Source organism: Lichenostomus cassidix, chromosome 1, assembly GCF_008360975.1.
Source record: "Lichenostomus cassidix isolate B80296 chromosome 1, HeHo_3.0, whole genome shotgun sequence".
Classification (NCBI taxonomy): Eukaryota; Metazoa; Chordata; class Aves; order Passeriformes; family Meliphagidae; genus Lichenostomus; species Lichenostomus cassidix.
In genome coordinates this window covers 77,385,839-77,408,642 of record NC_139479.1, presented here as the reverse complement: position 1 = coordinate 77,408,642, position 22,804 = coordinate 77,385,839, and the positions used below count along the sequence as shown (strand labels likewise).

At 42.7% G+C, this 22,804-nt stretch overlaps 1 protein-coding gene across 2 annotated transcripts; it reads left to right on the top strand.

Moving 5' to 3' along the window:
• The first annotated feature begins 184 nt into the window (after positions 1-184).
• Positions 185-21,816, top strand: CEP57 (centrosomal protein 57). 2 transcript variants are annotated; one of them, XM_085064701.1, is made up of 11 exons: positions 187-362; positions 4,934-5,090; positions 8,156-8,335; positions 8,666-8,787; positions 9,656-9,772; positions 13,614-13,691; positions 14,829-14,933; positions 15,089-15,169; positions 15,521-15,765; positions 19,195-19,339; positions 20,566-21,816. In XM_085064701.1, the coding sequence occupies exons 1-11, from the start codon at positions 255-257 to the stop codon at positions 20,800-20,802; spliced, it is 1,575 nt and encodes a 524-aa protein (XP_084920827.1). In that variant the 5' UTR covers positions 187-254; the 3' UTR covers positions 20,803-21,816. The 2 variants fall into 2 exon arrangements, with proteins under 2 accessions (XP_084920836.1, XP_084920827.1); XM_085064710.1 differs by lacking the exon at positions 9,656-9,772 and having other exon boundaries at positions 185-362.
• The last annotated feature ends 988 nt before the right edge of the window (positions 21,817-22,804 follow it).

The following is a 22,804-nucleotide window of genomic DNA, read 5'->3' as shown; positions in this document are numbered from 1 at the left end:
GCCGAGGCGCGGGGGCTCCCTTTGACAAAGGCCGGCCTCTTCCGCCCTCCTCCCTCCGCGCGTGCCCACGCACCGCCCGCCCTCCCGCGCGCCTCCCTATATGGACCCGCCCACCGCCGCCGGCCTCTTCCTCTCGATTGGTTGAGCAGCGCACCCGCTCTGTTCTTATTGGGCATCTGCCGTGTCGCTCAGTGCTGAGGGGAGGATGAGGCGGGGCTTACTCCCCGATTCTCCCTTATCATTGGTAGGCTGGGATGTCAGTCAAGCCGGCCGCCGCGCGGGTGCCGTGCCTTAAAGTGATATGGGCTAGCGCGGGCTCCTCTGCGGCCGACATGGCGGCGGCGCCCGGCCATCAGCACGCGGTGAGGCTCGGGGGGCAGCCCGCGGGGAGGGGCAGGGCGGGCGGCGATTGTGGTCTCCGGGGGCAGCGGCCGGGCCGTGCGGGGCTGGCGGCTTGCCTGCTCCCAGCGTGCCGGGAGCCGTACAGGCTGTGGAAGCTGGCTTATCTGTTAAATGATGTATATATAGATACATATATCTGTGTGTATGTATATATGGATGTACGTGTGTGTATGTGTGTGTGTAAGTACGTGTTGGTGTGTATATATGTGAGTGTGGGTGTGTGCATGTGTATATATATTCGTGCGCGTACAAGTGTGTATATATATGGGTATAAACCCATGATGTGTACATATATGTTTTCTAAAGCGACAGAGACAGTGCTCTGCCATTGCAGCCAGCCCTCTTGCTGTCCCCACAGCGGTGTGTGCAGAGCCTGTTCGGAGCGGGCGGGGGTGAGGCGCTGTGTTTGGTCTGCTCTCGCAGAGGCTCGGGCCGGCACTCTGCACTCGCAGCTCCGGGGCAGGGCGCTCGGTCCGACCCGGTTCGTGCCCTGCTGCTCAGGCCCGGAGCTCCAGCACTGCTGCTCAGGCCCGGAGCTCCAGCACTGCTGCTCAGGCCCGGAGCTCCAGCACTGCTGCTCAGGCCCGGAGCTCCAGCACTGCTGCTCAGGCCCGGAGCTCCAGCACTGCTGCTCAGGCACGGAGCTCCAGCACTGCTGCTCAGGCACGGAGCTCTAGCACTGCTGCTCAGGCACGGAGCTCCAGCACTGCTGCTCAGACACGGAGCTCCAGCACTGCTGCTCAGGCCCGGAGCTCCAGCACTGCTGCTCAGGCCCGGAGCTCCAGCACTGCTGCTCAGGCACGGAGCTCCAGCACTGCTGCTCAAGCACGGAGCTCCAGCGCACAGCCTGTGCTGGATTGCGCGTCCGCTTGTTCCTCCTTGTAGGATGGGAATGTTGCCTCGAGCTGAGGTTTGGCTTTAGTGGATACCTGTGTCCCGAGGCGTGTGTGGGAGCACCTGGGACAGGGAACACCGACACCGGGGAGCAGAATTCCCGTGTCCGCACTGCTGCCCAGGCGCTGAGCGGAGAGCAGCAGCGCGACACGTGGCTCGGCTGGTGACAGGTGACATGAGAAGCGGCCTGAGCTGAGACTTTCTGTATGTGTTCAAAAAAAAAGAAACTAAGCCAATCGTTGTATTTGTTCTGGACTTTGAAAATAGTTGCTTTTAATATATCTGGCACTCTACAGCAGAAAGTTGACAAAAATTGCTGTATTGTGCCAACATGCTTTCTTCCCCATTTAATGTAATTGCTTAGCTAAGTAAACTTTTTTTTATGCCTACTGTTAGCTAGAGAAGTTATTGAAGGGTAGTGTGCTCCTGTCTGTATCGAGGAGTCACAGCCTGTGGGTGATAGGGGCTGATATCCCCTTCCTTCCCCTAGTACTTTCCTAGTACTGCAGTAATGAGGGAGGGCAGGCTGGTGATTGAGGTTGTCCCTCCCACATGACTATGAAAGTTTGAATAACTGGGTGCTTTGATGTTCTATAATCAGTAAATTCCGTACCTCATTTTTTTTTTCTCATTCCATACATGTTTTTCCATGTTTTGTTTTTGGTTTGTTTTTTGTTTTGGTTTGTTTTTGTTTTTTAACCAAGTGTGAGGAGTACTGTATGTAACTTAAAGCATTACTTTCCATATGAGTTTGTGTATTATTTTCCCTGCTGTGTTCAGCCTTTGAGAGCTTCAGGAGGTGCCTGTGTGCTGGCGATGCATTAAGCTATCTCTGGTCTGTGTTTTGAATATTCCCTTCTGCCTGCTTGAGTAGGCAGCTGATATGCATTGGGGGAAGCAATTAATTTTGGAAGGCAGTGTTATCAGACCTGTGGAGATAAAACGTGCTCAGCTCACTGCTGTTATGTAATAAGGTGCACTTGGCTCTGTGTGGGATTGTTAAGCTTCTTCATTTACTACTCTGAGGCTTTAGTGTGGCTTAAGGAAGGAAAACTGTAGGGAGTACCCTGAAAGAGACATGTAGCTAGCAAATGTAGCCTTAGTTGAGATTCAGAACAAATATATAGAGTTCCCTGATTTTTTTTTTTTATTTTTCACAATTTTCCTGATCATTGGAGCATGATACTACTCCCTGTGAGACTTTCCAAGAGCAGGAAGAAACTTAAATGATTTTTAATGGCTTGAGAGATGCTGGGGAGAAGGGCAGAGAACTGCTGTGATGTTTGAGCTTTATGATGGGAAATTCCTTGATGCTGTTTCATAAAATTTCCCAAAGCATTCCGTTGAATTATTTGAAGTCACTATTGGTGAAACTGAATATAAGCTACTTTTTTGCTTAAAAATATGTAAGAAAAATATACTTGGTAGCGAATTATTATTTAGACTGAAACTAAAAGTGATTGCCTATGTAATATATGATATTCCAGCACAATTTTTTTTCAGTAGGTATTGGAAGCAGATCTCTGTACTGACTACAACACTATTCAAATTAGTTCCTGTTCCCTGCATCCAGGTGCAATTCAGAAGCCTCTGTTTGCTTTGCTTTGTGTGACTTTGGTGCCCCAGGGTTTTGAGTACACCAGCTTTCTCTTTCAGTTAGTTTGCTGTTGGCTAGAAAAATGTTACTTATGTCAGTAAAAACAAACAAAAGAACTCCTTTATTTTGGTGTCTTTATGTAGTTAAATTTAATTCTCAGACAAGACTTTACCTGTAAAGACATAAAAGGTGAGAGTGACATCTTAAAGGATTGTGATGCTCTTTGGTTTCAAGCTGATTCCCTTTTCCTTTTGACTGTTTCATGGGGTACCTTTGATTTGAATCAATAGCAGACAAGATATTGATATTTGAGTCGATAGTTGCTGTTGTTTTGGTTGCTGAGGCTTATGTATTGAGACTCCTGCTGTTCCTGTACTGCCTGCTGCAGAAGTGCTGTGTTTTGCTTGGTTCATTTTTACTCCATTGTTTGGTCTTAGTATTCAGTGCTCATCAATGCCATATCCTGTAATGCTGAAGGCATTTTTGATGTTAGCACCTAACAGGCTTTCGATCAGATTGATTCATGTGTTCTGGTTAGAGTTGAGGCTACTGTGTGTAAAACAGTGTGTATACGCATAAAACACCTGCTCAAAAGAGTTTTATTAAAATATTCTTAGTTAGGGATTACTGTTTTAATTCACTTCCTGTAGTAGCAAACATGTGTGCAAGTGCAGTTATTTCAAGAAAAGCCATTATGTTGTGTAGGAAAATGTTATAAACACAAACTGCAAAGCAGTTATAAAACTGTGCTTAGAAGCACCAATTGACATACTCAGAGTAGTTAGGATCTTAATTTTCTTGCCCATGATGAATCACTTTGTTTATTAAAGGAAATGACCTATGTATGGGCTTTAAATAACTTAAAAATTTTCTTAATTTTTTCCCCCTTATTTGGCTCCTCATAATGCATTTTGGGCTGTTGTGTAATTTGCTGTGAAATACTTAATACTTTCTGTATTTTAATTTAGGTCATGATATGCTCCCAATGATTGGTATTTGCAAAAACTTAAAAACACCCTGCCAAGATCAGCAATTGCCCATTTGACTTATTGGTGAAGGCAGAAAGCTGTAGGAGCTTTGCATCTGCCTGCAGCCCACCTCTCTTAGGTTGCCTTCAGATTCTGTCACTAAAATGTTTAGTGATGGGTGCCGTTGAGAGAAATTAAAAATAAACATTTAATTTAATATAAAAATTAAAGGCCAGATAGACAGTTTCTGAGTCAAAACCATAAACACTGTATTCTGCCATGTCCTCTTTATTTAGAAGAGCATTTCACAGCTAGTTGGTCCCTTCAGGTCATTGCATCATCCAAAGCACAGCAGATGTTTACAAAGTTGGTGCAGACTGCTGGGAAATCCATGGTCTCCATGGCCATGTTTTTCAGAACAGTCTCAAGCTGCTCATTCCTGCTTAGAGGCAGGTCTGCTGACTTTCCTGTGCTGCTACCACTAATAAGGTGTAGCATAAGTCATCTGGATGTGTCTTATGGAGTTCCATCTACTAATGGAAAGATAGGGAAGATTAATTGAAGCAAGTGGAGGAGAGGGACTGGGACTCTCACCTCACCTTCCCAGCTGCAGAGGGTTTCTTGTGCCCCAGCTGCAGTCAGTGAGCTCTTGTGTTAGATGAGAGGATGTAGAACCATGGTCCTGGGTGTGCCTTATCAGGTCTGGCCACATTAATGCAGTATCTCATGTGCAGTAAATGCAACCAGTAAGAAGGTGGTTGTTGTCCAGCTGATGGTGTACTGCCTTCTCCCAATAAGCAGGAGACAGTATAAGTAAATTGAAAACAAAAGTGTATATCAGAAACTAATATGGGAGAGACATTCTTCTTTTTGATACTGTTTTTAGTGGAGGGGGAGTTGGTTGTAAAAATGACACATCCTAAGGCTGTAAAGAAGGAAGTACAGCTTTTGAGATATGAGTCTCCTGTAGCAGTACTTCTACACATCATTTGATAGAATCCTACTTTTCTTTATTTTTGTTGTTGTGACAAAGAAACAAATGTGCTGAGTAACAGCTTTGTTTTGTTTTCAGGATGATCTGCACAAAGCTGCTAACTCTACATCAGCCACAGATGGACTATCTTCAGCTTCATTTATAGAATATCCAAAGCACAAGCCATTTATTAATTCGGATTTGCAGCGCTCCCCATGGAAACCAGTAATTCCATATCCTGAAAGCAACAGCAAAGGTAATAGTTCTGCAGAGTTGTTTTCTTACCTGTTCCCAAATTGTGTGGTAAAATAATGCGTGTCCTCCATATCTGTGAATGTTGCAGTCTTTTTACCCTTTTATCACTTCCCAGTGATGTCCAGGTCACCTGTTTTGTAGGTCCTTTGCACTTCTCTTTCCAAAGAACAGCTGATGAAAAAGGTCATCTTACAGATGGAGGAAGATGCTCCTTTTCCGTAGTAGAGAATTGGAAAATTGTACTGACATGTTTTCTTTGTCCCTTCTTCAGTTTTCCTTTTCTTCAACCTTTCCTCTCCTGAGTTCATAGCTGAGTTAGAAATAAGGAGACTTTAGTCCCCAAAGTGTTTTGGAGCAAAGGAAGAGGTTTGGTCCTGTTAAAATTGGAAGAATTGTCACAGACAAAGGATGTGTTGTGAGTATTTATCATATCAGAGAAGACTTAAAAGGTACAGGGAAGGGTTGAGCATAGTGTTGAACTGGGAGCTCCCAACACAAAAAGGCAGGCAATTTTATAGCCATTTATTCTTGTTTCTAGGCTGTTCCTTCTCCCTTCTTTCCCACTCTAGTCCTGATGTTCATCTCTGGGTAAACAGATTTGTCATGCCTCACTAGACACAAACAAAAACCCTATTCTTTGTTAGTTTTCTGTTTTAATGAATTAGGCTGTCATATAGTGAGACTTACTCCAGAGCTGCCTTGGGGTACATACAGGATTCATCATGAGGAGTTGGGAGACTAGAGCAGCTTCGATCTGTTTGGTTCAGGGTCATTGCAAAAATGTTCCCTTTGAGACCGGAGTGGCATGGAGGCTTAAGAGTATGAACGACTTGATACTTTTTCCTTATATGGCAAAAAGTGAGAAATATTTAGAATGAATCCTAATATTACCCAAACTAAGTAAAAAATCAAGATGATAGCCTCAAGTCCCTGTTCCAATAACACAATTTATGTTTGAGTTACTAGGGACTTCTTTGTTAATGACCTAGAAGATGAAATCTGTTCTTGCCGTGCTATTTAAAATGCAGTATATACTCTAAAGGCCATCAATTTTTGAGAGTGCTGTTGACACAAAACTAAAACAATCTTTGCAGATGAAAAATTGGATATGCAGGAAGGAGCTTCCTTATGAATTACTGATGCAGGTATATTTGTGTAGAGTGTGCTGCATGTTGCATTAGCAATAAAGTTTGACTTCCAAGTTTCACTTGGCAATTTTTTTTTCAAATGGGGAATCTGGGTGGTGGAAGAAAATTGGATAAATTATATCCCTTTTTAAAAATTAGCAAATGTTTTTATTTTCAGAATATGTTTAGATAAAGTGCAAGTAAATGAGAATGTGTACTGAAAATTGATTCCAGCACTGGGATGATCCAATATGTTTCTCTTTTTGCATAGCTTTTAAAAATGCAGAAATGTTCTGGAGTGTATATTTTCCTAAGTTTAAGGATACAGTAGTTAATTTCAGATGGCAAAATTGATTTGATTCTTCTTGAGGGTCCATATCGCTCCTCCCATTCCCCATATTAAAAAAAATCTTATTGAAAATTCCTGAAATGGAGTATAGTAAATTCTGTTTATTGTTGTTTTAATTTCTTTGTGTTGTACGTGTGTGTCTCAGCATGCACAGTGGACTTTAATACTGAATGATACTTGGCATCCTGTTGAGTTTTACCTTTATCTATCCATTGCTTGAGTTGCTTCATTGCTGTATTTTATTAGTAATTATTGCAAATATACAGAGAATTCAATGTAGCTTTTAAGAAAAATAGTAACAAATCTGTTCATTGTTTCAGCTACGCCCATTTCAGCTGAATTCTAGGAACAGTGCAAATAAAGAAGAGGGTGCAATTGGTGATTCTGATATTGAAAATAGAGCTAAATTATCAATAACTTCCTCTTAAATATGACTGCTGTTGCCACTTCTTATGTACATAACAGGTACCCTTAAATCAGGTGGTTTTCATCAATGCAATAATCTTGTGCTGTTATGCATTTCATGATTTGATGAATTTTTACTCTGGAATCCTCATTCTGTTGATTTTTTTTTTCCTTTTTTTTCTTTTAATTTTTTTATTTTTATTTTTGGTGATGTGATGCCAAACCAATATGCAGTCCCAACTCTTCTAGTGCTCAAGCATTAAAGGTACATTTTTTCTCTGGTGTGGATTTAAGCACAAAGGAGTGGGCTAATGTGACCTTGCAGATTAGTCTGCTATATGAGCTATGTGTACAGATGTTCTTGTGTTTTACTTTAGCAGCACTGTACAGGGGAAAGGGCTTATGGTTATGGTTCCCTTTACAGAATTAAACAGCACAGCTAAGAGACGTAATTTATCAGATTACCAGCAGATGGTCTAATTGCAAGGTGATGTGAGTTCTGTTACTGCTGCTTTTCTTTCTGTGGTGAAGAGTATATAAAGGCTTTGTTTAGTAACTGCTAAAGCTGGGAATGCAGCAAAGGGAAAATGGTTCAGCGCAAAGGAGATGTTTCCCTCCTCCACCTAAAAACACACAAGTACAAAACCAGAAGAATTAAAAAAGAAGTCCACTTGCAAATAAGCACTTTCATAGCCCTTCTCATAATTAACCTTTATTGTGCTGTGTTGCCATTCATAGGAACATTGTGTTTGTGTATTTGATGTGGTAGGAATAATAATATAGAGAATTGCCACTGCCTTAACTATCTAATTTGGAGTTTTCATTTCCTGTTGATAAAGGGTCAGAGGATGCACTGTTTGCTCCTAAGAGACACAATATTTATATGCCTTGTTCTAGGAAATAGCTGTATTTTTCCCAAATGTGTCAGGTGAAGGGTGTGCACTAAGAGCATCTATTTGTTTGAGGCTAGTTTTAGAATCAATTATGGTTTAAAGGGAAGCAGGTCTTAATTCCTGGAAGGACTCTTGGATGCTGGGAAGGAACACTCTGACTTTCTCACATGACAAGCTTTCATAATAACATTTCAATGTTCAGTGTTGTCCTGAAGTGGTGATTTACCATTAAATGGTAATGGTGATTACCATTAAAAATGGTATCTAAAAAAAGGTCCTTGTTCCATTGCAGCAATATTTTCTGCTCTGAAGAATCTCCAGGAAAAAATTCATCGACTGGAGCTGGAACGATTTCAGGCAGAAGAGAATGTAAAACACCTCAGCAGGGAAACTGCAGATTATAAAAAAGTACTGAGTGAACAAATGCAGCACAAAGAACATGACAAGACTGAAGTGTCAAAGAAAAATCAAGGTTGTTTGCAAACTTTGTATAGATATTATAGAGCATGGATGTGGTTGAAACTTGATTTCTATCAATGGATAAACCAATTTTAATTTACTTTGTTCAGCATCTTTTAGTTTGCAATGACACATGGAGTTACAAAGAAATAACTTGAAAGCTGTAAATTCTTTGTTTTAGCAATTTTTAAGCATACAGAAGTTCATCAGGCGTAGTGTATGAGTTTCTTAGATGTTCCTTTCCTTGTTTGTTTTGAAACTGTTCTGAAAACAGCAACAAAAAAAAAAAAACCCAGGAACAAGCAATGCACAATTTCCATTTTCTGCCTTCTGTTATCTTCAGAACTGGCTTCACAGCTGGCAGCTGCTGAGTCTCGGTGCGGCCTTCTGGAGAAACAGCTAGACTACATGAGAAAAATGATCCAGCATGCAGAAAATGAGAAGTCACATCTTTTGGAGAAACAGGTGTGTTCCCAAGACTATCTCAGGGTTAAATCATAAAAATCATTAATTATGTCATGATTTTTCATAGTTACCATGATTTTAATACCTTCAAGTGTGGGTGTCTATTTCAGTTAACATTCATGTACTTAGGTATGGATAGCTTCCCTGCTTAAATTTCCCAGTCTTCTCATGACCCTGGTATTTTCTTTGTGCACCTGTTTCTAAGGCAATAGCAGGCTCTGGTATTAATATGAATTGTTTGCTTCTGCATGATTGGCTTACTGCAGTAGCTCATCCTTGTCTTCCAGTGTTACACCTGTGTGCCACTGGGAGAAAACCTCCCTTTTGGGTTTGCACTCTTCAGATCTTTGGGGATTTTCCTTACTAGCACTACTCTACTGCTAAATTGAAATACTGATTCTACTGATGTAGAAATATCAGTAAAATTTCTTTTTCCTACCATCAGTGATTGGGATTTGGCCTATATCTGAAATTAACTTGAATTTTGTTTTATGGGCATATGGGTCACCTAGAGCTCTCTGTGGCTGTTCAATTTCAGTCTGTTAAATATTTACTGAAGAAAAAATTCAAGGAAACTTTCTGATAGCTGGATAATGATTTTTTTTTTTTTTTCTTTACTGTGTTGGGTTGGGAGGGAGGAGAGACTGCAGAATCCTCTCCCATCAGATGTGGTTAAGTGTGTGGTTTCCCAGCACTGGGTAGTGCAGTTTGCTCCCTGATTGTGGCACCAGCTAAAATTGCACACAGGAAGTAGTTGTTCATTTGGGCTGTTTATGGGCCTCCTTTGTGCTCCAGACAGAAGGCTTACTATAGATGGTCTTGTTTTCTTGTGCTTGTAATTGTTTTTCTTTTCACTTCTCCCTTCAAGGGTTCCTTGGAGAGAGATCGGCTTCTTGACCAATCACATGTTCAGTCTAAATTGGAAAAGCTGGATATGCTGGAAAAAGAGTATAGCAGACTTACTACGATGCAGTCCATAGCAGAGGTGTGTCATTTGTCTTGGATACTGTATCAGATTTATTTTATTTATTGTAGTCTGTGCTTCATAGCTATATGGCAATAGAGCTGAGCAAAGCCTTGTGCTTTGGGTTCTGTCAAACTCATAGGCTTGCCACCCTGCACACCAGCTTTTACTAGGTGCTGAAGTAGATGATGTTTCTCCAGAAGTACATAAGGAGATGTTTGGTAGTAAATCTTTAGCTACTTGGCTTGATTCAGGACATTTTAGATGCCACAACTATTCTTGGAAGTCCCTGAGCCAAGGCAGCTGCAACAAGCTGTTTAAGGTCTTGACACCCCATTGTGGTGAGCTGCAGTTGTGGAGCACAAGTGCTTGCGTTGTTTACTTAGGCCAAACACTTGAAAAGAGAAGTAAATGTCTCCTGGGTCTTGTACTCTGAAAGTAGCAGTGGTTTCCTCCAGGGGTAGAGTTGAAATAACCAGTTCAGCAACTGGCATTCCCTCTGAAAGGCTTTTACCAAGTTTTTCAACAGTAGTAGCTGAAGTTTGGTGAGACTTGGCTGTTTGCCTTTTTGTGCCTGGCTAGTGAAAATAATTTCAGCCTTATGGTTCTTTTTTTGACCTTTTTTTGAGGTCTTTGATTCTTTAGGAATTAGTAGCTGTCACAATTAAATACATTTTAGAGGAATTGGGTGTTAAATTCACAAAATTTTGAAGCAGTCCTAGGAGCTGAAATGAATCTGGATTTAGCTGTGATGAGAGGTCATTTTTCTTACGATCATTATGCTGTCATAAGCCATTTTCTGGATGACAGGTCTGCCTGCCTCTGTGGTTATAAGCTGTGTTCCTATGTGAGCATCCATGTGATAGGTGTTACTTTATAATCTTCAGAGAGTGACTGCACTCTCTACTCAGAAGCATTGCATCTGTTCCCTCTTTGATCTCCGCTGTAGTTGTGGCAAGATCACAGGAACATTTTCAAGTTGAATTTGAAGCAAGAAGTAAGAGACTGTTTCATACATGATGTGCTGAAGTGGGTGGAAAGCGGTGAGGTGATGGCTCATGAGTGAGCAGTGACGTATCTGCCTCCCAGTTCAGACACTGCCAGAGCACAAGTTGTGTAGGGCTCTTACTGTGAGCTTTTAATCTCCCCAGAGCCACTACCTGGCCTTGTAAGTATTATCTTCAAGTAATTTGCTAATGTCAGTATTGCCTGTGAAAAGGAAATGCTGAGATTCCTATTTATGTGAAGTACTTGTAATTGGAAAGCCTGGAAATACTTTTGAGACCTCTTTATTGCAACTGTAGTCCTGCAGTGTGGTCTCTGGACAGCTGACTGAGAAGATCCGAACATGTCTTGTGTCTGAAGGTGGAGTAAAGAAACAGAACTGTTCCCTAAAAGTGCAGTTTGGGCTGTGGTCTTGGTGTAGCCAGATGTCCAGAATTTTAATGTACATGTGGATGATATTTTTTGAACAACCTTGCTTTGTAATAATGGATCTTAGTGCTAACAATGAGAATTAAAGCCCCCACCATTCTGTGGGTTGGGCTTCATCCAAAGCAGTGTGGCCAGCAGAGTGAGGGAGGTGGTTCTGCCCCTCTGCTCTGCCCTTGTGAGACCCAACGTGGAGTGCTGTGCCCAGCCCTGAGGTCTCAGCACAGGAACGACATGGAACTGTTGGAGCAGGTCCAGAGGAGGCCACAAAAATCACTGGAGGGTTGGAACACCTCTCTGACACAGACTGAGAGAGTTGGGGTTGTTTGGCCTGGAGAAGAGAAGGCTGCAGGGAGATCTTACTGTGGCCTTTCAGTTTTTAAAGGGGGCTACTAAGGAAGATGGGGACAGATGTTTTAGCAGGGCCTGTAGTGATAGGACAAGGTGGGGAGGTTTTAAACTTGAAGATGATAGACTAAGTACAAGGAAGACATTTCTTAAAATGGGTGGCAAAACACTGGAACAGATTGTCCACAGAGGGGGTAGATGCCCTGTTCCTGCAAACATTCCAGATGAGTTTGGACAAGGCTCTGGGCAACCTGGTCTAGTGGAAAGTGTCCCTGCCCATGGCAGGACCTTGGACTGAGGTGATCTTTAAAGGTCCCTTTGAACCTAAACCATCCTGTGATTCTGGGATTCTGTGAGTGAGGTGATTGCATGAAATTTATTTTTCTGTTGGAAAACAGGCAAAAATAGACATTGAAACATTTTATTTCTATTTTTTCATTAAAGTTTCTGCAGTGGCTCCTGGTGATAGGGCAGGATGCTCAGACAGCCCAGTGCTGACCTGCAGGCTGCTTGTGGGCAGTGTTGTCTTACATGATGGGCAGCACTGCTGGGCAGGGCAGGGTCTGTTTGCTTGGCTCTGTGACCTCTCTCTCTTAGTGACTGTCTGCATAATACCTTCTGTAAACAAGAAAACAAAATTATTTAGGGAATCTAAGTTGGTTATATTAATTTCTAACAGGAAAACTGTATCACAGTTCAGTGTATCACATATCGTGGATGATACGGTAAGATGTACTCTCGCTGTGCAGTTTGAGCTGCATGCTGCAGCAGAACAGCTAGCTGAGGGAATACTCACTCATTTCAGAATAAAAGCCTTGGCCCAGCTTCATGCAAATTTTCAGTTTAAGCAGAATATTTTCCTCAATATTTTAATACTAAAAATTCTGTCAGATTTGACAGGTTAATAAAAGATATTTGAGACTGACCACATGGATATCAAGAGTTGTGCCAGTAACTGTAAAGGGAAAAAGATGATTTTAAGTTACCTGGAATACCTCTGTTTTGAATAAAAAGAAAATCATCAGAAGGGTTCTTTTATTCAACAGAAAAAGTTGGTTCCTTTATGTAGTGCCTTTGTCCTCAATGTTTATCCAGGCTTTTGCCTTTCAACACCCTTGTGTAATAGCTTGTTACATTATTCTTGTAGTTAATGCTTAAGTAAAGCAGAACTGAAATATTTACTACCTCAATGTAGTGAGTTTGTAAACCAACAAGTGTACAAATACAGCTGTCACTCTGTATTTCATGCTTTTCTGCCTCAAGCTTGATTAGTGGCTCTGTGAATTATCAGTCTTTGGGGGAAGAGAAGGGAAATTGTTTTGGGTACTGGAGCTCTGGATTGTTTTTTCACTGCTTTATAAAGCCAGTAAGTTATTTGATAACTTTCACATTGGGAATTTCAGTGTATCTTGTTTAAACAAGGTTTTCATCTTGCTGGAGGTTTACAAAGAAGTGTATGCTTTTCCCCTTAACCTTTTCCTTTGAAAAAGAGTTTCAAAGGAGTTCTTACATGCTTTTGTGATAAAAAGATGAAATTACTTCAGCTTTGTTTAGGGGAATCTCAGAGGCATCATACAACCTAACCTCCCTCTTCTTTATTAGGAAAGTTGCTAGATGTTGAAAAATTCTTTTCTTATAAGAGTGTAAATTACAGATTTTAGCAAAAATACCATTACTGGTCTAAATAAAGCAAGTCTTCTCTTGCCTTATAATATGTCTTTGTTAGCTCTTTTGTAGTACAGAATCTTGGAGGATAATGTACACAAAGCAACCTATTGCCTAGAGTGTTTTTGCAACTGAGGAGAAAGAGCCTTGTGTATTGCTCTGTTGGCTGTGACTTAAATGCAGATACCAATTGTGAAAGTAAGAGAAATAAATTTTAATGTTAAGCATAAGCTTCTGACTGCTGTATTTATGCCTGTGCAGGCAAAGCATCAGCAATCATTATAATGCTCAAGTCTTCATTTATCTATAAGTTGTAAGTTGAACTCATAGTTTTGCTCAAGCTCTTAGTATTGTAGGCTTCAGGAAGAAAAAAAGTGTTTCATTAGTAATGCTGTTATTTTTATTCAACTTTGACTAGAAAAAAATGAAAGTACTGGAACAGAAGCTTCAGGAGGAAGAGCACGCAAGGAAGCTTGTTCAGGAAAAGGCAGCTGAGGTAACCAACAGGAAATTTCTTTTGTACTGGTATGCACTGTAATTAGCTCTTCCTTTTTACCAACTTTCCAGCTAAGCCTACTGAAAGTGTCCCCCATATGCCTCACAGAATAATGAAGTCCTGGTTTTAGTCTTTTTTTTCTTTTTTGTTTCTCCTCCTGCCAGAGGTACCAGATGTTCTGAAGTTTTCTTAGCTTTTTGGAAATCTTTTTCTAACAGCACCTGTGCCCTGAAGCTTTGATTTCTTTACTAAAAGAAGTTAGTTGGAAAAGAGGAGTAGAAATTCAGCCTAATTCATCATTGTGTATGCATAGGAACCTTCTTAATATGTCAAGGTCAACAAATGGGCTACCTTATTCATAATTGTAATTAAAATATTATAGAAGGAGGCAAAAAAGAGACAACATACCCTTGACTGAGCCCTTAATGATGCTGGCTGGTCTTCTAGCCTGAAAGTGTGGTATTCATTAAACATTCATTGTATGCTGAATAATTATGGAGGTAATGTGTTAAGCTCTAGCATTAACCTTTGCCATGAGTTTGGTGCAATGGGGAAAAGGGTATCTCAAATTAATAGTGAAAATTGTGCTGTGAGTGCTTCTTCAGGACATGATTTGTAGAGCCATGCCATATCTTCTTCTTGAAAGGGACAGTGAAGTGTGTTAAGATTCTCACCGTTAATGGGAAGTTCTAACCTTTTTTAATAGATGGTTTGGTGGTTGGTTTTTTTGTTGAGTTTGTTTGTTTGGAGGTTGTTTTGCTGCCAAATTTAATGGAACAGAAGGAGTAGCTGCCTATTAACTATATGTCATGGGATCAGTTGAGCAGGGTTGAGTGGCTTGATTTCCCAATACCTTGTCAAGTGTAAAGCACAGCTGATGTTTTGGCACTTGCCTGCATGGGACTAATGCAGTAAGGCTCATTCTCTAACTTATTAGGATTAATGATGAGTAGTATTACCAGAGGAAATATTTAATGTTTAAGTTGACCTTGGACTGCAAAAATATCCTAAAAATTTGCAGTCCTTGCTTTTAGAGAGCCTATGTTTTAAAAATTCTTGGTTTGCAGTTCTCTGCTTACTGTCTCTGATTATTTATTAATAAAATTTCAGTAAATCCCCTTATTTCCTCAATTATAGCTTCAGACAGGCCTGGAAACCAACAGACTACTGATTCAAGCAGCATCACCATTGCTTTCTCCAAAAGCAAGACAACCCAGGAAAAAAGCTAAGCAGCCAGAGAAGGTAAGATGTGGGGAAGAGAATGGCAATTCCTGAGGGGTTAAATAAGGTTTTGTGTGCATGTGACTAGGGAGCAGGTTGCCTCTTTTACTGTAAAGGGAAAGTGGGTTTGCTGTAGTATAATCTTTGCTCAATACTTCTCTCTTCTTTCTTTCCAGAAATGCTCTCCTGGAAGCCATCACGCTGTGCAGCCCCACTACAGACTGTGTCTGGGTGATGTACCCTTTGTGGCTGGGAAGGTGAGCTGATTAATTCCAAGGCTTACAGCTCAGTAGCTGCAGCTCCTTAAGGGACGTTGGTTTGGTGCACGCCTGACACCCAGTGGTCAGATCATTTAACTTCCTTCGACACTTTTCTTACCGATTGTCTTCAAAATACTTGTTGGATATTGACAATTTGCTGAGCTGGTATTTCCAAAACTGGCCTGCACTATGCTGCCTGACAAGATGTCCTTGTTAGCGCATATTAATTCAAACAAAAATTACACTTGTCAGCAAAAGGAAGTGTGTCACTGTTTTTAGATGTTCTCCAGTATTGTCAAGTTGTTGATAATGCTGTTTAAAAGAAGTCTCTTTTCCTTTGCCTTCCAGTCAACCAGTCCCAGTCATTCAGTTGCTGCCAATGTACAACACGTCCTACACCTGATGAAACAACACACGAAAGCTTTGTGTAACAGGCGTGTGGTAAATGATACCCCACTGGCAAAAACCACCAGTGCTGGTCATCCTGCCAGCAAAAGCAGAAGGCCATCCCTGCCCAGGGACTCATCTTCATCTCAGGAGGAGCTCTCAGAAGTGTTGCTGACTTTACAAGATGAATTTGGACAGATGAGTTTGTGAGTGTGGTATATTCTCCATCACAGATTATGAATGTAGATATTTCATATTTTTGCCTTTTTGCTTTGAACTTGGAAGGTTTTGCCTCAGTAAGGTCTTAGTTTAGAAAATCTCCAGCATGTAATCTTTGTCTTGCTGGCTGTGAAGGCTGTCATTTCTCCTTTTAGTTAGAGACTCTGCTAGACAGTTTGGACACCAGACCTGTGCTTATGTGCAGCAGTATTAAATGCAGAAGAGGTAAGGGAGAAGTGTGGTCACAGCACCAAAGCAGTGGACTATTGTGGTGTGGACCCAGCTAGCCAGTACCCTGCAGCCACTCACACACCCCCACACCCATCCCTGCCCCTTGTGGGGATGGGCAGTGTCCACCCCTTACACAGTGCCATTTATGTCCTGCCCAAGCCCCACACTTGCCCATATGTCCCTGTTAACCACCAGCACCTTTCCAGTCTTTCAATGGGTGTACACACAGATATCATTCCTGTAGTCTATCGACCATCCCCTTTACTAGTCTATTGAGTTAATTTAGTCCATGACTTTGGACTCAGCTGTCACAACAGTTTTTCAGGACAGGAAAAAGTGGTGGGTGGATAGCTGAATGGCTGAAGTCACAAGGGGAGTGCTAGTGGATGATAGGCTACACATGACCCAGCCATGTGCACTCACAGCCCAGAAAGCCAATTCTGTCCTGGGTTGCATCCAAAGCAGTGTGGGCAGCAGGGAGAGGGAGGGGATTCTGCCCCTCTGCTCTGCTGTGGTGAGACCCCACCTGCAGTGCTGCATCAGCTCTGGAACCCCCAACATAAGAAGGATGTGGACCTGCTTGAGTGAGTCCAGAGGAGGCCATAAAGACAATCAGAGGGCTGGAGTATATCCCCTGTGAAGACAGGCTGAGAGAGCTCTGGTTGTTCAGCCTGGAGAAGAGAAAGCTCCAGCAAGACCTCACTGTGGCATTTCGGTGCTCAAAGGAGGCTACAAGAGATCTGGAGAGAGACTTTGTACAAGAGTGTGCAGTGTTTCCATGAGGGATAATGGCTTTAAACTGAAAGAGAGGGCAGGCTTAGGTTAGGTATTGGGAAGAAATTCTTTACTGTTGGGATGGTGAGGCACTGGAACAGGTTGTACAGAGAAACTGTGGCCCCATTCCTGGAAACATTCAAGGTCAGGCTGGATGGGGCTCTGAGCAGCCTGGTCTAGTGGAAAATGTCCCTGCCTGTGGTAGGGAATTTAGAGCTAGTGGATTTTTAAGGTCCCTTCTAACCCAAATCATTCTGTCACCTCTTGTTGTTTGACCTTCAGCAGCCCCTCAACATAAAGGTCCTCTGAGAGATGGGGCAGGGCAGACAGATGCTTCATTTCCTTTGTCTCCAAGGCAGCTGTACTGAAAGCCCACCCTTTTGGGTCCTTTAAATGCTCTCTACAGAGATAGTGGCCCATAAGCTCTGTGCACCCTTGGCAGAGACTCACAGATTGGCTTTTGCCAATCACTCTGTCAGGCTGCTTTCAGCTTTCCAAGACCATCAGCTGTTGGGATCCCCCTGTCACTCCAGAAATACAAATGGCTTCTGCCCATGTAGGGCTTCATGGCATTAGGGCTCACTGTGCACCAGGGTCTGCTAAAGCCTTGTACTCCCATGGGGCTGATGTGCCACCTGACCCCCACAGTCCAGTAAACCTGGTTGTCCTGCTGCACCTGGCTGCAGACAGGGCTCCTCTTATACTGGTCCTAGGATTCTCCATTTCCTGGAAAAAAATAATTAGAATTCCTTTCCATAGCATCAGGAATAAGATCAGCCCTGCCAGTCTGTCTGGGACACTGCCCACTGAAGATGTGAGCAGCAACTGTCCTGGAAGAATCCCTATTTGTGCTTGTTTTTGCCAGCAATTCACATATCTGTGCCTCTAGGGTTGAGATATGGGTTTTCCACCCCACTTCATGTTCTCCCTGTGGTCCCACAGGTAAATCTCGAGATTCCCTGTGGTGTGTGCCCTCTATATCCTGTCCTTTGTGGGGCTTAACCAGCAACTCGGTCCCAGGCAGCTGCTTGCTAACTGCCCCCAGACCCAAATCCTGCCCTGATCTGAGCCCCATTCAGCACCATGCTGGATCCTAGCACTGTGACCACGCTGGTTTTACCACCCTAGGGATATTGAGCGCTCTCCAAGGCTGTTTGATCAGCCTGGAGAAGAAGGGGAAGGTGTGGGACCATGTCTCCGCTGTAGGCTGGCCCGCCGAGCAGGAAAGGAGGCGGGTGTAATTACCCGCATTCCCCGCGAGGTGGCTCCCGCAGTGCGCTGAGGACACCGATTTACCCCCGGAATTTTATGGCCAGGGATTCCGTGGTGCCATAAACCAACACTGTGACCACACACTGCTAAACCAACACAGCGATGCCGAGAAAAAATTTAGCTTCACGCACTCTGGTCAGACCTGTCATTAACCCCTCATGGCCCACGCTGGGTGCCAAAACGTGCTGTCTTGGTTTAACCCCAGCCAGCAGCTAAGCCCTGTGCAGCTGCTTTCCCACCCCTTTGCTCTGGTGGGATGGGGAGGAAAATCTGGAAAAGGTAAAACCCATGGGCTGAAGTAAGGACAGTTTAGTAACTGAAATAAATGTAATGATCATAGTAATGGAAAAGGGAGAGGAATAAAATCCAAGGTAAAAAAGAATGTGATGCACAGTACAGTTGTTCACCACCTGCTGACCGATGCCTGTTCCCAGCAGCAATTGTCCTCTCATGGCCAACTCCCCCTGGCCATGATGTTCTATGGTGTGGAATATCCCTTTGGCCAGTTTGAATCAGCTATCCCAGATATCTCCCTGCCCCAGTTTCTTGTGCCCCTCTTCCCTGGCATAGCAGGAGACCCTGAAAAGCCCTTGGCTTAGGGTAAGCACTGCTCAGCAACAACAAAAACATCAGTGTTATCAATATTATTTTTGTACTAAATCCAAAACGCAGCACTGTAACAGCTACTAAAAATGAAAACTATCCTAGCCAAAAGCAGGATCTGGACAAATACTCCATTAAAGGACAGCTTTGCTGGCTGTTTTGCTTGTCCTGGTTAACAGAACATGAATTGTTACTGTACTGCACAACTGCAGTAGGTACAAATACACAAAATATTAACTGAATGAGTGCTGAGATCAAGTTCTCAAAGGGTTATTGGGTCATTTCAAATATGCAGTTTGAAGCTGGAAGGTACTTAGATTATTGAGACTTAAGGTTGCAGCAGCCTGCCACCAGGATGTGCTACTGCAATAATGCTGCAAACCAGCAAAACTTCTTACTGGTTTGTTATGGTGTGTTGGACATGTCTGGCTGCTGATGCTATGGTTTCCTAGGAGAGTTATTTCTGAAATGAGATGTGAGCTGTAGAAGCCAAGAGAGCCTGATGCAAGCCTTGTTCTGTCTGAATTGTGTGCTAGTGATCACCAGCAGCTGTCAAAGCTTGTCCAGGAAGCCCCAACCACTGCAGTGAGGGAAGATCTGGAGAGGGAGCTTGAGGCACTGGTGGAAAGGATGGAAGCAAAAGCAGACCAAATCAGCAAAGTTCGGAGGCATCGTTCGCAGGTGAGTTTCTTTTGGATGTGTTCATGCTCATGTAGAGTTGCTGACTTAAGCAGGGTTTTTGTGTTTTATCCTAATCTAGCACAATTGCATAAAGCAGAAATAACTCCTTTAGAGTAGTATTGCCTAGTTCTAGCTTTACTGTCCCAAAAGTAGTCTGTGTGCCTCCATCTTTCTATCCCAGTATCTTTGCAGAAACATCTTTTCTGTCAGCCTTGTGCCCACTCTTCACCCTGTCCTGGACAGAGATTTCACATCTATTCTTGCATTGCATTTTACAGTCCTCCTTGTCCTATGAACATTGTTCAACAGTTTTTCTTTTGTCTTCATTAGTTTTAGTGAGTTTCTTTCAAGAGCTTAAACCCATGTGTTTAATGTGGTTCAGTTCATATCAAATGAGACTCACCTTCACCTGGTGTAACTCACACACAAAACACATGCTGAGAGCTGACCTCCAGAATGGACCTATGAAATGTTCGCAGTTAGAAGCATTACTCACTTTTGATTCCTTATGATCTTCAGAGGAACTGCTGTAGAGAAGCAGATGTGCTGTAGTTTCCAGCAGTAATGGTGCTGCATGTGCTATTGGCAAAAGTTGTATTGGCAAAAACTTGTTGCATGCTGTCAGCTAGGAGAAGGGAGCACCAGCACCTGAGGAGATGGGACCTACAAAACCCACCCATGTTGTGATTTGGGCATATGAAAATGTGTCACCTCAGACTGTCCAGTTCCCCATTCAGGCTGTGCTGGGAGTACTGAGCCTCACACACTGTGATTTACAGTGCTGAGTGTGGATATCACCTCTCCACCCCAGCAGAGTTCTGGTATTCTTTTCAAAGCTACATCTCTGGCAGTGACTAGTGGGGATGTAAAAGACCCTTTTTTTCTTTTGTCTTCTTTTTTAATCACTGAATGGTAACAGTGACTAATTGACTTTTATCGTGTATGCCTTCTTCTGTTCCACTCCTAATGGCGATGTTCCCCCATAAGGAACTTCTCAGTTCTTAGATAGTAGGTCAGACTGTAAGCTAAACACAGCTCTAAAGATCCAAATATAACAATGCTTTGTAAGGAAAATAAAATATTTATTGTTAAGTGTGACTTGGAAACAACTGTTTGCTTAACTGGGTGAGGTAAGTGGTGGGGTATTTCATCTGTTTGGAAGAACTGCTGAACATAAAACTGAAACAAGTCACTTCCTAATGTTTTTCTTTGGATTTCTCTTTCAGCTAGAGAGACTTAAGAGAGAATCCAAGTCCAGAAAGACTTCTGCTAAACAAATAAAAGACAGCAGGTTCCCTGTCAATGAGGTTAAAGTAACAACTACAGTAACCACAAAAGGAAAGAATGCAGGTCCCATCAAACTGAAACCTGGAGAGAAGAGTCGGAAAAATCTTCAGTTGCTGAGAGACATGCAGACCCTACAGACTTCACTACAGAAAGATGATATCAGCTGGGACTACTGACTCTTCTGCAGGAGATGTTCTTTAACCATCCTGGCCAAACTTTCTCACATTTTGGATCTAAAGCAGCTGCCTTTTTTGCTGTGTGGAAGAAACTACTGTACGCTAAGCGCACTTTGAAATACAGGCTTATGGGCTCCTTGGCTCTCCATCCCTGCATTTGATTCTATATATTATGGTCTAGCTTAAATCACGTTCCATTTTCAAGGTACACAGCCACTGAATCTTAACAATGGGGCTCCTAAAGTTCCCTTATGTTGTGGTTCTAGCGGTGCATGTTGTTCCAGCACTCCAAGCACTGCACATTTACATGGGTTGGTGTCTGTGTGATGTGCCAGTGCCATTTCATGCTGTTGTTGATCTGGGAGGCTTCTCAGCATGTACCTCATGTGAAAACAGTGCTGCAGCCCTGAGTTTTGAGGGCTTTTGTCAGTTCTGTTCTGTTCTGTGTGCAGCTGCAATGACTCCATCTCTGGGAGTGTCTGAGGGAGAACAGGGAAAACCCTTCAAAGGTGTTCTGTGGAGCTCTCTTCAAAACACTTCCCTAGTTCTTGTTCTGCTGCATTGCATTAGTCAGCATCAGTGGCAGTGGATGTTTGAGTACTCAGAAAAGGAGCAAAACAACTTGTGAATTATGTTGCTTAATGATCAAGTGAAATTTTTCTACAGAAATCCTGCTTTAGGAAAAAGCTGTAGGATAGGGGATAATACCCTTCTCTAGCTGACAGCTTTGGGTGATAAAGGAGTTAGAGAAACCACAAGGGTTTTTAACTGCAAGTGCCTCAATCATGCCAATTGGTCCTGGCATCTTGCTTTTAACTTGAAGTGTGTGCTTTGATGAGCTATCTACTTTGGTAGTATTGCAATTAAGTTTGTGCTCTGACTTGCACAGCTGATTAAATGTTATTTATTATGTTAATAATTTAAAGAATTTCCTATTAATGGAATGTATAGAAGACCCAGATTACCTGTATATACAGTTGAAAAATAATAAAGCCAGCTTGCCTGTTGAGTGAATTGTGAGAAAGCTGCACTTCATCTAAATGAGCTGGGTGTTTGCTGCAGCACTGTGCCACAGCCAGAGGGCTTTTCATGGCGAGGTGCCTTCTGCCTGGTGAGGGTGATGAATGAGAGCTGCAGGTAAGGCTAGAGTCAGGGTAGTCCACCCTTGCCTGCAGCTCAACAGGGAGGGAGCTCTGCAGGGTCAACACAGGCAGAAGGGGGTTCAGTTTGGTGCCTGTAGGTTATCCACCCAGCTTGTCTCCTTGCATCTAAGGCACATAAGGCGTTAGCTGTGGTGAAAGAAGTCAGATGCTGCTAACCAGGTAAATGGGAGTAGCCACTTAAAGACCAGTTCATACCAGAGGTCCTGAAAAATCCGTAGCTGAAGCTTAGGCTTGGTCATTTTGCTTGGGAAGGACCACTGGAGATCAGCTTGCTCAAAGATGGGTTAACTTCAGCATGAGCTCAGGCTGTCCTTGTGCAGCTCCTTACTGATGGAGGGCTTAGGAGTGTTTTAGACTCCATCCATGCTGCCTGCAGTGAATGAGGTGCCCAAGTTAGAATTAAGCCCACTATGGGTGAGAGCCTCAAGCAGCATCCACTGAGTTGATCACTAATCGCCCCAGTGAATTTGGGCTTTGCAAAGTGACATGCAAAAATGTGAATCTTCCTTTTACACATTTACTGTGCCAATGCACTGTAAGGTGCAGAGATTGTGGAGTTGGTTTTTTTTTTGGTTTTTTTTCTATTGTGAAAGTATTTTAGAATACTTTGAGTGAAATACTTTCACCAAAAATATCTGCACTTCACAGTGCATTAGAAAGTAGTTTCTGTGAGATTTTGGGGTTGTTTAACCTGGAGAGGAAGAGGCTTTGGGGAGACCTTCTAGCACCCAAAAGGTTTGCAAGAGAGCTGGAGAGAACATGTAGTGATAGAACAAGGGGGAGTGGCTTTAAACTGAAAGAGGGCAGGTTTAGATTGGATATCAGGAAGAAATTCTTTA

What these genes read in the sequence shown, in the direction of transcription:
- CEP57 (XM_085064701.1), top strand. Translation starts at nt 255, where the DNA reads ATGTCAGTCAAGCCGGCCGCCGCGCGGGTGCCGTGCCTTAAAGTGATA. An exon ending in TCCTGAAAGCAACAGCAAAG is followed by an intron (nt 5,091 to 8,155) that starts GTAATAGTTCTG and finishes GTTCCATTGCAG; the next exon opens with CAATATTTTCTGCTCTGAAG. An exon ending in GAATTTGGACAGATGAGTTT is followed by an intron (nt 15,766 to 19,194) that starts GTGAGTGTGGTA and finishes ATTGTGTGCTAG; the next exon opens with TGATCACCAGCAGCTGTCAA.